At 46.1% G+C, this 13381-nt stretch overlaps 1 protein-coding gene across 1 annotated transcript in view; it reads left to right on the top strand.

Annotated features, from left to right (window-relative positions):
- Positions 1-13370, top strand: part of LOC149278453 (thrombospondin-1) — a 72568-nt gene extending 59198 nt beyond the window's left edge. The window contains exon 21 of the mRNA XM_089501921.1: positions 13057-13370. Within this exon, the coding sequence (XP_089358047.1) occupies positions 13057-13370 (314 nt within the window). The remainder of the gene's footprint in view (positions 1-13056) is intronic.
- The last annotated feature ends 11 nt before the right edge of the window (positions 13371-13381 follow it).

Raw genomic sequence — 13381 nt, 5'->3', positions numbered from 1 at the left:
TAATAACAAGCATCTGTTCCTTAGTGGGTCTAAGGTCACACAGCAGTGCATGCTCAGAGAAACCGCAAAAAAAAAAAAACATGAGTTACATCTCGGACTCTACAGACCTTGGTTAGCATGTTAAATATTAAAGTTCATGACAGTACAATTTAGAAGAAGACTGAACAAATATGTTTGTAAGAGTTGCCTCTTCTCTCTAAAAAGAACGTACTATGGCTAAGGTTTGCAAAGTTGCATCTGAGCAAAGTACAAGATTTCTGGAACAATGTCCTTTGGACAGACGAGGCCAAAGTGGAGATGTTTGGCCATAATGCACAGCTCCATGTTTGGCAAAAACCAAACACGGCATATTAGCAGCTAAAGGAACTGGGAACCTTGCAGTCATTGAGTCGACCATGAATTCATCTGTCCGAAGCTTGGCCGAAATCAGGTCATGCAGCATGAAAATGATCCCAAGAACACCAGTAAATCTACAACAGAATGGTTGAGAAAGAAAAAAAAAAAACAAAACAATTTGTTGCAATGACCCAGTCAAGGTCCAGACATCAACCTGATTGAAATGCTATGGTGCATGCCCACAAACCTCAATGAACTGAAGCAACGTTAAAGAAGAATGGGTCAAAATTCCTCCACAACAACGTGAGAGACTGATAAAGTGATTGCTCTCTGTATGACTTTAAGTTATTGCTGATAAAGATGGTTCTACAAGCTATTGAATCATAAAGTGTACTTAGTTGTTCACCCATGGCTTCTCCATTTTGCACAACTGTTTACAAAAAACACCCTTCCCTTCTCTGCATAGTGTTTTCATAGTTAGAGGCAGGCCTGGACTGGCCATCGGACACACCGTGCATTTGCCCAGGGCCGGATTCCCGGGGCTGATGGAGCCCAGTCAGGACCGAACTGACTGGGCCTATGCGGCCTCTATGGCCGTCCCTGCCCCTTAACCCTGCAGCAACTGCGACCGGGCCCGCCACTCTAGGGGGCCCGGGCAACCCCCACGATCAATTTACTTACTGGGCAGACGCGCGAGAGCCGGGGACGCAGGAATCCAACAGAGTCACGTTACGTATGTGACGTACGTCACATGACCCTGCTGCGCATCTGTTTCCCCTGTGCAGAAGAACAGGTTGGTCGGCGAGCGTCACATACTTTTACATCTTCAGTTGTTCAGGTAAGGGGAGGCTGTATGAAGGAGTATTTGAGATTGAGTGAGTGAATTAATGAGTATCTGTGAAGTAGTGAGTGAATGTTTGTGAATGAGTATATGTAAATGAGCATCTGAATGAGGGAATTAATGAGTATCAATGTATGAGTGAATGATTATCTGTGAATTAGTGAGTAAATATTTGTGAATTAATATGTGTGATAGCATGGGTGTGTAACGGGGTGCAAAGATGGCACAGGCAGGCTGTTTTGGTGGCAAAGATGCCACAGGTGGGCTGTTTTGGTGGCAAAGATGCCACAGGCGGGCTGTTTTGGTGGCAAAGATGCCACAGGCGGGCTGTTTTGGTGGCAAAAATGCCACAGGCGGGCTGTTTTGGGCCCAAAGATGCCACATGCGGGCTGTTTTGGGGCCAAAGATGCCACAGCCGGGCTGTTTTGGTGGCAAAGATGCCACAGGCGGGCTGTTTTGGGGCCAAAGATGCCACAGGCGGGCTGTTTTGGGGCCAAAGATGCCACAGGCGGGCTGTTTTGGGGGCAAAGATGGCAAGTCCTATTCTTCCAATCTGGGTCCTAGGCAGATCTGGGTGCCAGGTCTGATTTGATACTAAAGGGGGGGTGGCTGGCATAAATACACAATGTGGGGCTGGCTGACGGGACAATACGCAAGGGTGTGGGGGCATTAATTCACAAGCGGGTGCTGGCTGGGGCATCACATAAATCAATACTAAAGTGGGGCTGGCTGGGGGCATAAATACACAATGGGGGGCTCTCGAGTGCATAAATACATGTGGGGGCTGGCAGCATCAATACACAAGAGGGCCAGCTGCGGCCATCACATAAATCAATACCAAAGGGAAAGCGTCCGTGGAAACCCTCCGGATGCGGAGCCTGTTCTGGGGTGTGTGTTTGGGTGTTGGTGTGCCAGAGCCTGCCCTGGTGTGTGTATGAACATAGAAAAGAACCCCAGCACTCCAATCAGCTTACAATCCTTAGGTTACTCTATTCAGAGAAAGCAAAACAAAAAAAGCAACGTTTCGCTCAAAAGGCCCTGTTTGGCCGAAGCATTGCTTTTTTTGTTTTGCATTCTCTGAATAAAGTAACCTAAGGACTGGAAGCTGATTGGAGTGCTGGGATTCTTTTCTGTGTTCATATACTTCAAGAGGGTTTATGCTGTCCCTTTTTTCCTGATAGCACCCAGCTTCCTGGGAGTTGAGTGCTAAACCATTTTTCTTTTGTAACTGTCCTGGTGTGTGTGTCTGGTGTTAGTGTGGCAGAGCCTGTCCTGGTGTGTGTGTGTTTGGATGTCGGTGTGGCAGAGCTTGTCCTGGTGTGTGTTTGGGTGTTGGTGTGGAAAAGCCTGTCCTGGGGTGTGTGTGTCTGGGTGTTGGTGTGACAGATCCTGTCCTGGTGTGTGTGTTTGGTTATCTGTTTCCTTAATTTAAAGTAGGAACTATTTCATTTTTACTTATCCAGAGATAAAACGCCCTCCTGAATTTATAGTGACTTCAGGGGACAAAACATTCAAGGCCCTGAAATAATTTAGTGGAAAAGATAAGGTATTGTGTTATTTACTCTATAATATTTATTTCAAGGATTAGTCGCACTAAATTGTGGCTTCAGGCTTCCCATGTTGAATGACCAAGTATTATGTATGTGTATGTACATATATGTTTTTTCATAAAAATGGGCTGCTCAGTTTGAAATGCCAGGGCCTATTTTTTCTCCCAGTCCAGGCCTGGTTAGAGGGTAGTCCCCTTAGTAGGCTAATTTACCATTGTTCAACAGGGATGGTAACAGTGTCTAGTTATGGAGATTTTGTGAATTTTGATATATTTAATAGTTTATCTACAAATGTAGCTGGTTAGGTTTATTATTTAGTGATAAGCGATAAAGTGACAAGTCCACTTTAAAATACACATAAAGAAATTTCATGGAAAATTGAACTAGGGCTCTATACTGCAATACATTATCTTCTCTGTAGGAAACATATGCAGTCAGGGATGGTACTACTGTATAAACTGATGAGCCATGGAGGATAATCTATGGCAGTGTGGCAAAAGTTTAAAAAAAATAAATAAAGTAGGTAGCTACCAAAGTTATGCCACTGTAATGTTTTTTTTCTTTAAACCAATGCTGTCTCTCTAGAGTGTAAGCTTGCAAGCAAGGTCCTCTTTACCGAAGTTATTGGTTTGTCTTAGTCTGTCCACTTTTGTTATACTCTTTGAATGTATGTATTGTAAGAAACACTGCATAAGTTGCCATGTCTTACTTTAAGTATTATTATTATTATTATTATTACTCCTGAGAATGCTCTTGGGTTCACAAGGAGTCTCCAAGTAAAGCCCTTCTTCTCTGGGTCTCCAGGCTAGTTTCTTTTTTCTCCAAGCAGCAGTCTGATATTTGGCTACACTCAATCCTCGCTGTAAGGACTTATCTCCTGCGATGCTTCCTCCTCAGACGGCTTCCCGGGCAGCGAGTACCACCACTATCCGGTCGGCGTCTTCACCGCATGGCTGACCAGACGGCAAACAGCGCATGTTCTTATAACCTCGGGTGACCTCCTTAATGCAGGACACAACCCCACCTTTCCCTATTTAAACCTGGACTTCCTCTTCTGGGTCACCCTTGGTTGATGTATTCTGCTGTTTTCCTGTGCGAGTTGTTGTGACTATTTCTTCATTTGACCCGGCTTGCTGACTTTGCTCCTGTTTTCTGATTTGGCTCCTGTTCTCTGATCGTTGGTATTGACTGGGCTTGTTTGACTACTCTTCTGGATTTGATACGGCTTCCTGGTTTACTGGTTACCAGACCTGATTCTCGGTTTCAGCTCTCCTGGCTACTCCTGGTTCCTGTTTGCCTGGCTCACGCCGCCATTCGGGGTCCTCCTCATCCAATCGTTACACTCGCCCACTTCCCTCTGACTCCCCACTTTCTAAAGACTTTCTGTGAATAGCCCCACCCTTTAAAAAATGTACTTCCACAGAAAAGGGAGAGCTTCAAGTAGCCTATTTTGGAAGGTATGATTAGAATTTATTAATTGCTCTAAAAATGGGATTCTGAAAACAAAGAACCTAGAGCCTTTTCTATATGTAACCTATCCAATTATGTGTATTCAAATGGTTACTTAACTAATAACGCAGAGAAACAAGGTATATTAGCCTGTATTTTGCCTTGATGGAGACTTTTTTTCTTTTACAGTTATCCGGTACTTCAAGGTTAAGACATGCTTTGGCATGCCTGCTCATTATTTTATTCTATTGCATTTTTTTACGTAAATTGTTTTGGTTTTTTTGTTTGTTTTTTGAGCATTATATTTAATGTATTTTTTCCTTTTTTCAGCCAATCTCTTTACTACATGTACCTCTCATATAATTTGCTTTTTTCTACTATATTCATTTTTGCATTAAAATATTGAAGACATTCCAGGATTTTGTTATGACATTTCTGATGAGTTAATCCCACCCTATACTTTTAAAACCACAATGTGCAGGCCTTTTCCTCCAGTGGTTAGCTACTCATAGCATTTTTGTTTAACTTTAAGCATAATAGATAGTGGTAAGTTTGCTAGGGGCCTGACTGTTTGGAAATATTGTATTTTTGAGCTTTTGAAAGGATTTATAGGATAACATCTCATTGAAAGCCACAGGTGTTGCCTTTACCATCTGGGAGATGTCACGAAATCCCTAAATACGTATCCTGGGGCACATAGTCACACATGTGAACTGGTTGCAACCAGAATCATTGTAATTGGAGGATAATTTTCTACTTTAAAAAAATAAAAACGTGCCAGACAGGCTTCCCTTCCAGTTACATAGTTAATAAGGTTGAAAAAAGGCCATCAGGCTCAGCCTTCCCTATTTATTCTTTATTGAATTCATTCAGATGGAGGCATAGTACTTCTTTTAAGCACATGAAATTTTATCATGACTCCACGAGCAGTCAGAACAATCTCTGGATCAACAACTTTTGAATTAAGTGAATTTCTGAATAAACATTATTGCTAATAAAGCAACTTGGTTTAGTCTTGAAAGCCTCCATAGTATTTATGAACACTATCTTCATAGCATTTATGGCTTTTACTGTAAAAAAAAAAAAAAGAGGCCTCTTGTTATCTGCAAGTGCCATATATAAAACTTGAATGTATTTTTGCATCATGATGTGGTCACACGTCTCTATTTGAAGAAATAACCCAAAATCACAAAATTCATACTAGTAATTTGCCTGCCTTTAGAAGCTGCTTTTTCACATGGAATATGATTAACAGAGTTTGAAATGAACTACAATCCACAAATATTGTGAAGATTCCCCTACATACGGCATTTACTATGTATGTTGCCAACATTTGAAAAACATTTTCAAGGACACTTTGCAGAACAGCTGTCAATTACTTACACGACAATTTAACACACCCATTACCACAAAGCCCCACCCACTGTGCCCAACCCAAATACGTAGCATAATTCAGCTCCACCCAGGTATTACTGTACATATTACATCACCAAATTCACAAACTAATTTGTTTTTGCACCTCTAGAACTTTCCAATGCACAGGACGCTTTAGTTTTAGGGAAGTAGGTAAGCAAGGTTAAAGTTCTAGGTTTCTCGGTTTGCTGGGATTTAACCCTGCAGGCACCTGTCCATGCTCAGCAGACTAATGTGCCTTCACTTGAAGGGCTCGGGCCAAGAAAGTTATTTTTTTCTTTTTTTTTTTTTCTTTCTACACAAGAGCTCGATGTTAAAATAAATCTATTTTTGCTTGACAACCAAATCCAGGGTCAGCTCTCTTACATATATACATTATATATAGACACCCGATACGTATTAGACTTGTGGATTAGTTTTTGTACAAACTTTATTTTTAACAAAAATTGCTTGTTTTGTGCATTCGTTCGAAACAACAAAAATGAGGGTGATCCCCGACGAAAACGTATTGCAAGGTGACGAAATTCGTTTGGATTCATTATATTAGTTGCCATGTGTAGTTGCCATTACAAGCCTTTTTGGCGCTTCTTGATGAGGTGAAGTGGGAGTGACTGTGTATAGGAGGGTACATACATATTGAAAACAGATAGGTAGAAGTAGCCAAAAAAGTGGTGGTGGTCTCATTGTTATGGCTATAACCTGTTTTTCCTTTTTTTTCCACTCTGGCCAATCGGCATTTACAAGGGAAAGGGACAAGCATTATATAAGTGTGATTATTTTTATATATTTTGTCAGCAGCAGCAGTTACAGTCTGATGGGAATTGGAGTGTGAGGCAGTGATAGCTTAGCAGAGGCTGAGATTAATGCTCATTACTCACCTGCCATAGTGCAAGTTAATTAATAGTTTATTTTAGGGCAGAAAATGTACTGTTTGTAGGGTGGATTGGAGAAGCTGTAGTGAGTACTGTAGTATTTCACAGGGACTACAGCAGACACCCCCCCTGTTCCTGAGTAGAGTTTAGTTGATTAAGATAGTTGCCTATTTATGCTAGTAGTCAGTCAAACCTGTAATTTGTGGACAAGTCATTTTTTTTCTACCATATCATCTATTATTCTTTATTGATAAATATAGGTGACAAAACCAGGCATTACAATATATTTAATATTATTGGGGAAATCCAGTCCTGTTCCACGGGGGTGCATGTGCTTATGATGTGCTAGTGTCTGACTACTTCACCTGTTTGACCATCTTTACTCCGGGGGAACCTTTTCTTTTAAATTTCTATAATATTGAGGAAATGCTCCACAGGACTGCATGTGCCTAGGATGAGCCAGTCTCTGTCCGCCCAGGACCAGTGCTCTACTACTACGGCTGCTGCTACACCTCCGTAAGGGTTGATACATTGGATATAAAAAGTCTGCACACCCCTGTTAAAATGCCAGGCTCTTGTGATGTTAAAGAATGAGACAAAGATAAATCAGGTCAGAACTTGTTCCACCTTTAATGTGACCTATAATATGAACAATTCAATTGCAAATTGCAAACTGAAATCTTTGATCTTTGACTCACAATTACCTGGTTGCACACCCTCTTATAACTGGGGCTGTGGCTGAGTTCAGAATTAACCAATCATATTCAAACTCATGTGAAATAGAAGTCATTACACACCTGCCTTCATTTAAAGTGACTCTGAATAATCACAAAGTTCAGCTGTTCTGGTAGGATTTACCTGACATTTGCTTAGTTGCATCTCAGAGCAAAAGCCATGGTCTGCAGAGAACTTTCAACGCATCAAAGGGATCTCATTGTAGAAAGATATCAGTCATGGAAGACGGTCATCATCAAGTGGAAAAAATATGGCACAACAGAGACATTACCAAGAACTGGACGTCCCTCCAAAATAGATGAAAAGACGAGAAGAAAACTGGTCAGGGAGGCTTACAAGAGGCCTACTGCAACATTATAGGAACTGCAGGAATTTCTGTCAGGTACTGTGTGCTACATGTGACAACAATCTCCCGTATTCTTCATATGAATGGGCTATGGAGTAGGGTGGCAAAACGGAAGCCTTTTCTTACAAAGAAAAATATTGAAGCCCCACTGAAGTTTGCAAAAACAAACATCAAGTTTTTGTTTTGTGACTGGATGAAACTAAGGTTGAATTGTTCGTGAAGAACATGCAATACTACGTGGAGTGTAACAAAGGCACTGCATACTGTGACGGCCCCGGGTTAATCGGTACCGTCTGTAATAATTATTGTTTGTGATACCTGCATTTCCCAGTATATGTTGTGATTATGGTGTGTGCTTTTGTTCCCCTTGTTTGCTACCCTGTCCAGGTGCCACATGTCCTGCCCCTCCCTCCTTACACAGACTACAGTAGAGACCCCCTACTGGGCTGAGGGCTAATGCTCAGTCATATGCAAAGGAGGGCAGGATGTAATTCCCTTGTGTCTATTGGACGCAATTCCCTTGTGTCTATTGGACGCAATTCCCTTGTGTGTCTATTGGACGTAACTCAATCCCTTGTACTGTTTAAATGCCCCTGTGTTCCCAAATAAAGAGCGTTCCTGTTTTACCTCACTACGAGTCCTGTCTTGTTATTGAGGTAAGCCTCGGTGCTGCCCTTATTAGGGCGGTAGGGTGCTGTATTGCTATACTTCGGTATACTACAGTACGGCCGAGGTTCCTGAAGAGCTGTGTTCTCTGCTATGATCGCGTATTGTCCTTTTCAGGACGATAGCCACCCTGTGTAGCTCAGTTTCGGCTAGCCACAGACAGTGAAGGGGTTAGTCTCTGGTGCCCCGGTGGCCATGGGGCGAAGGAAGCAACGTTCGGCGGGCGTACCCAGTTGGGGTACAGGTCGGTCCCGTCACATTGGTGGCAAGCGGTGGGATCTACTCCTTCCAGACCAGAGCGGACCAAAGCAACTAGCCGCAGAACAAAGTTATACCCTGGCGAGGAAGAGCCAAACGGATCCACAGATGGAGTGGATTGAACAGTCACCGGGATGCGGGGTGACTTGGAGGGGAGATGAGACCCTCGAATCGGAGACTCCAGTATGGGAGTTTGAGAGACGGACCCGAGCCCGGCTCGTGGGATGGAGAGCGGCCCTAGAAAAGTGGAGCGCCCACCAAGGTACACATCTGCCCACCCTAGAACAACGAATCAGGGACCAGGTGAATGGGAGGCTCTACTTGTTCGGGGGACCTGCGTCTCCAGGTGAGGTTGCAGAGCTAGAGAAGCTGATCCAACAGGAGATTGGGCTCGAAGAGGAGTACCGAGCCATATACTGGGAAGCCCGAGTCCCACAGCGAAAATCCAGAAAGCCCCATTCTCTGGAAGGGATGGATGTTGGCGGGCCTGGCCTGTTGTGGGAGGCATTCGAGGAAAGGGATGTCTTTGGCAATGGCAACATGGACCGATGGTGGGACATTAGTGACAAGCGCCGGAGAGCCCTGCCGCCCACTGCAACAAGTGAACTCAGCCAAGACCTTGAGAGACTAGTAGACAGAGAATGGTGCCTTGAGGCAGAATACTTGGCGCTGTTCGAGGGGCGCTACGCCCTGCAGTGTGAGCCGACAGATGTCACAGAGCGAGCTCCGGAGGCCGCTCACTGTAATTGGCAAGCCTCCGGACTTGAAGGTTCAGCCACTCTGCCCCTGGTATTGCAGCCAGAGCCCAAAGAGGTGAAAGTGGGCAATCACTTTTGGGAGGAAGTCTTCCGGGCGATTATGGACCGCATGCAGTCGCCGGAATTTGAGGCAGCAGTCTATGGGTTTCCACTAGAGGCGGCAGAAGCGCCAACAACAGGGCAGAGGGACGCTGTTCTCTGCCCAGCACCATGCGCCCCTCCTGCTCCGGCTGAAGCGCCGGCAGCGGGGCAGAGTGCCACTGGCCTCTGCCCCCCCCACAGTGAAAGGTCCCTGCCTGCTAGCAGGGACCCACCAGAGCAGTGCGACGCGATCCTCTGCCCAGCACCGCAAAATGCCAGACCGGCAGAAGAGCCGGCCACGGGGCAGAGTGCTGCTGGCCTCTGCTCATCCCCCAGCACAGTGTACCCGCCGGCTAACGAGGACCAACCAGAAGTGCTGGCACCCGGAGAGAGAGTCGCTGACCTCTGTCCTGCACCAGCAATCCTCGCTCTGGCTGAAACGCCAGCAACAGGGCAGAGTGCTGCTGGCCTCTGCCCGCCCCACAGCGAAGGGTCCCAACCTGCTAGCATGGAACCACCAGCGGAAGAGCTGGCCACAAGGCAGGGTGACGCTGTTCTCTGCCCAGCAACGTTCCCTGCACCAGCAGAAGCACTGGCAACCGGGCAGAGCGTCACTGACCTCTGTCCTGCACCAGCAATCCTCGCTCTGGCTGAAACGCCGGCAACAGGGCAGAGTGCTGCTGGCCTCTGCCCGCCCCACAGCGAAGGGTCCCAACCTGCTAGCATGGAACCACCAGCGGAAGAGCTGGCCACAAGGCAGGGTGACGCTGTTCTCTGCCCAGCAACGTTCCCTGCACCAGCAGAAGCACTGGCAACCGGGCAGAGCGTCACTGACCTCTGTCCTGCACCAGCAATCCTCGCTCTGGCTGAAACGCCGGCAACAGGGCAGAGTGCTGCTGGCCTCTGCCCGCCCCACAGCGAAGGGTCCCCACCTGCTAGCAGGGAACCACCAGCGGAAGAGCTGGCTACAAGGCAGAGTGACGCTGTTCTCTGCCCAGCACCGTTCCCTGCACCAGCAGAAGCACTGGCAACCGGGCAGAGAGTCGCTGACCTCTGCCCTGCACTGCTTACACCCCCATTATCTGGCGCTCCCCAGCACGAGCATCCGGGAGGGGGCGCAGGCGGCGACCCTCCCCAGCGGCTGTCACCAATTATGGGAGGAAGGGAAACCGGCACTCCTCCCCAGCGGCATGGTCCAGTGGGCAAAACGAGCCCCAGCTCGGAGAGCCAGGTAGGGGTAAGTGAAACTGCTGCTGCTTTGGAGTGGGCTCTTGTTGTTTGGGTGGGGGAATGTGGAGCTGACTCGGGACAAGCCCGTAGTCAGGGTAACCATGGGAGGGTTCCATCAGGTTGGGAGGGAGCCGAGTCTGGGCTGAGTGCCCAGAGGGGAAAGGAAGCCCTGGAGAAAGGTCTCCCATGCCTGCAGAGGAGACTAAAGAGGGCTGCCCACTGGAGAGGCTTCTGGGCTGGCCTCTTACCCTTTGACTACGGGCCAGGCCTAGGAGCCCGGGTGACTGACATGGGGCTGCCAGGGTGCCCCAGAAGCCGCACGCCCGCTCTCCCTACCCCGCAGGACTAGAGACAGTAGAGGCCCGGTCATCCCCAAGCCGATCCGTTAGGGATCTGGCTGTGTCTGCCGGACGTTTGCACAAGAGGGGAGTAATGTGAAGAACCTATGTCTGATCTTCACTGTTATTATTATTATTATTATTATTATTATATTTATTTGTACCGTTTGAATGTGGCTGCAGCTCCAGCCTTCAAAGAGACGATCCTATAATCTGGCTGGGGCTCTTAATCAGCCAACACAGCCCTGTCTGCCCAGACAGCACCCGCACTACAGGGGGGATAACACAGGTGGGGGAACCCATTGTATCCCTTAATCCCCTCACCTGATACATCCCCTGTATACCGATGGGATTTGTGAGGGGATGTGGCTGATGGGATTTGTGAGGGGATGTGGCTGATAGGATTGGGGGTTGGGTTCGGTGCACAGTGAATGTAGATTGTATATAAGTTCTGTGTGTTTGTAATAAAGAGAGTTCTGTTTTTAACCTCAAAGCATGAAGTCCTGTCTCATGATTGAGGAAAGTGCTGGTCTGTGACTGCTTTCTTCGGACAGCCACAGCGTGTCCGCTTACTGGGAGAGGGAAGGAGCTGACGGGCGGATGTGTCCAGTCTGGGGCACAGGACGATCCGTCACACATACCATTATAAAAACATCTTCCCAGCAGTGAAGTACAGTTGAGGCAACATCATGATTTGAGGCTGCTTTGCTGCCTAGGGGCCTGGGCAGCTTGCCACCATCGAGGGGAAAATTAATTCCCAGATTTATGAAGGTAATGTACAGGATAATATCAAGATGGCCATCTGAAGCTCAGTAAAAGTTGAATAATGCAGCAGGACAATGACATCAAAGAAAATCTTTGGAGTGGCTCAGCCTGAGCTTAAATCATTAGTGATGTTGTGGAATGACATCAAGAGAGCCATTCACACCAGATATCCTAGGAATATGGCTGAGTTTAAGACTAAAATTTCTCCTGAACCTTGTTCAGGGCTGATCTAAGAGCACTTGCTTGAGGTTATTGCTCCCAAAGGAGATACAACCAGTTATTAACTCCAAGGATTAACTTTTTTTAAACAACACTGTGAATGTTTAACGATATGAAAGATACAGGTAGTTGTTTATGTGTAGCTTAAGTGCAATGTGTTTGCCTATACATGTGACTTAGAGGTAGACCAGACCACGTTTCATGAACAATTAGTTCAGAAAACCAACTAATTTCAAAGGTTTCATTAACTTAATCTTGCCACTATACAGTTGTGGCCAAACGTTTTGAGAATGACACAAATATTAATTTTCACAAAGTCTGCTGCCTCAGTTTAGATTATGGCAATTTGAATTGCAATCAATTACAAAGTCCCTCCTTGCCATGAAGAAAACATTTCCACTGCATTTCAGCCCTGCCCCTAAAGGACCAGCTGACATCATTTCAGTGATTCTCTCGTTAACACAGGTGAGAGTGTTGACGTGGACTAGGCTGGAGATCTCTGTTATACTGATTGAGTTAGAATAACAGACTGGAAGCTTTAAAAGGAGGATGGTGCTTGACATCATTATTCTTCCTCTATTAACCATGGTTATTATTATTATCTTTTATTTATATAGCTCCAATAGTTCAGCAATGATTCTCTTTTCCTGTGAATAGTGTACCCATATAAACTATATATTGTTTTTTCAAGGAGAGATAGAGCTTTCTTTTGATACCATAGTTGGATGATTAGCTGAAAATTTAGAATTAGACATTTAGTAAAAACTAGCAAAAATTAGAAAAAAACATCTGTTTTTTTTTTCATTTTCCCTCTGAATCCTCACAAAATTAGGTAAAGAGACAGAAAATTCCATCCAGATTTATCAATTGAGGTGTCCTGATTTCAGAAATACCTAATTTATATAGATTTTCCATATTTTCCCAGCACATATAGGCAACATACTATAAGGTGTACATTACTTTATACAAAGCCGTTACATTTTTACATTAGGTATGATGGGACTGCAACTCTAATTTGAAACAAATAAAACAAAAACACCCACAAAGGTATATATTTCTGTAAAGCAGACAACCCAGAGTATCTCATCAAGAGCATTTGGATAATTTCCATGCAACCATTTGGCCGCTAATCACTGCCAAAGTCAGCCATTGCTCTAATTTCGTGCACTTTTTTTCACCAACACTTCTGTGTTTCTGAGGATATTCCCCCGTTCCCGGCCGCACAAGTTGCTCGCGGCCGGCTGGAGCTGTTGCTCCAAGTCCCGGTTGCTGGCCGGCCAAGTTGCTTGAAAATACCCAGAAGTCGACGAGGCCGTGGCTCCCTGGAACCTGCTGCCGGGTAGCAGGGCCCAGCGTTCCGCCCCGAGCTCCCCTGACCTCGCAGGCGCCTGCCCGGGCCGGCCGCAGCTGCCCGGGCCGGCCGCAGCCGCCCAGGGCAGCCGCGAGCCGCACGGAGCCGCCGGCGCCAAGTCCCCGTTCCCGGCCGCACAAGTTGCTCGTGCCGTCTCTCTAAGTCCCCGTTTC

The sequence above is a fragment of the Sceloporus occidentalis genome, unplaced genomic scaffold (genome assembly GCF_023333645.1).
Source record: "Sceloporus occidentalis isolate IW3139 unplaced genomic scaffold, rSceOcc1.0.p SCAF_188, whole genome shotgun sequence".
In the NCBI taxonomy this organism is placed as follows: domain Eukaryota; kingdom Metazoa; phylum Chordata; class Lepidosauria; order Squamata; family Phrynosomatidae; genus Sceloporus; species Sceloporus occidentalis.
This window is presented reverse-complemented; position numbering and strand designations above follow the sequence as displayed.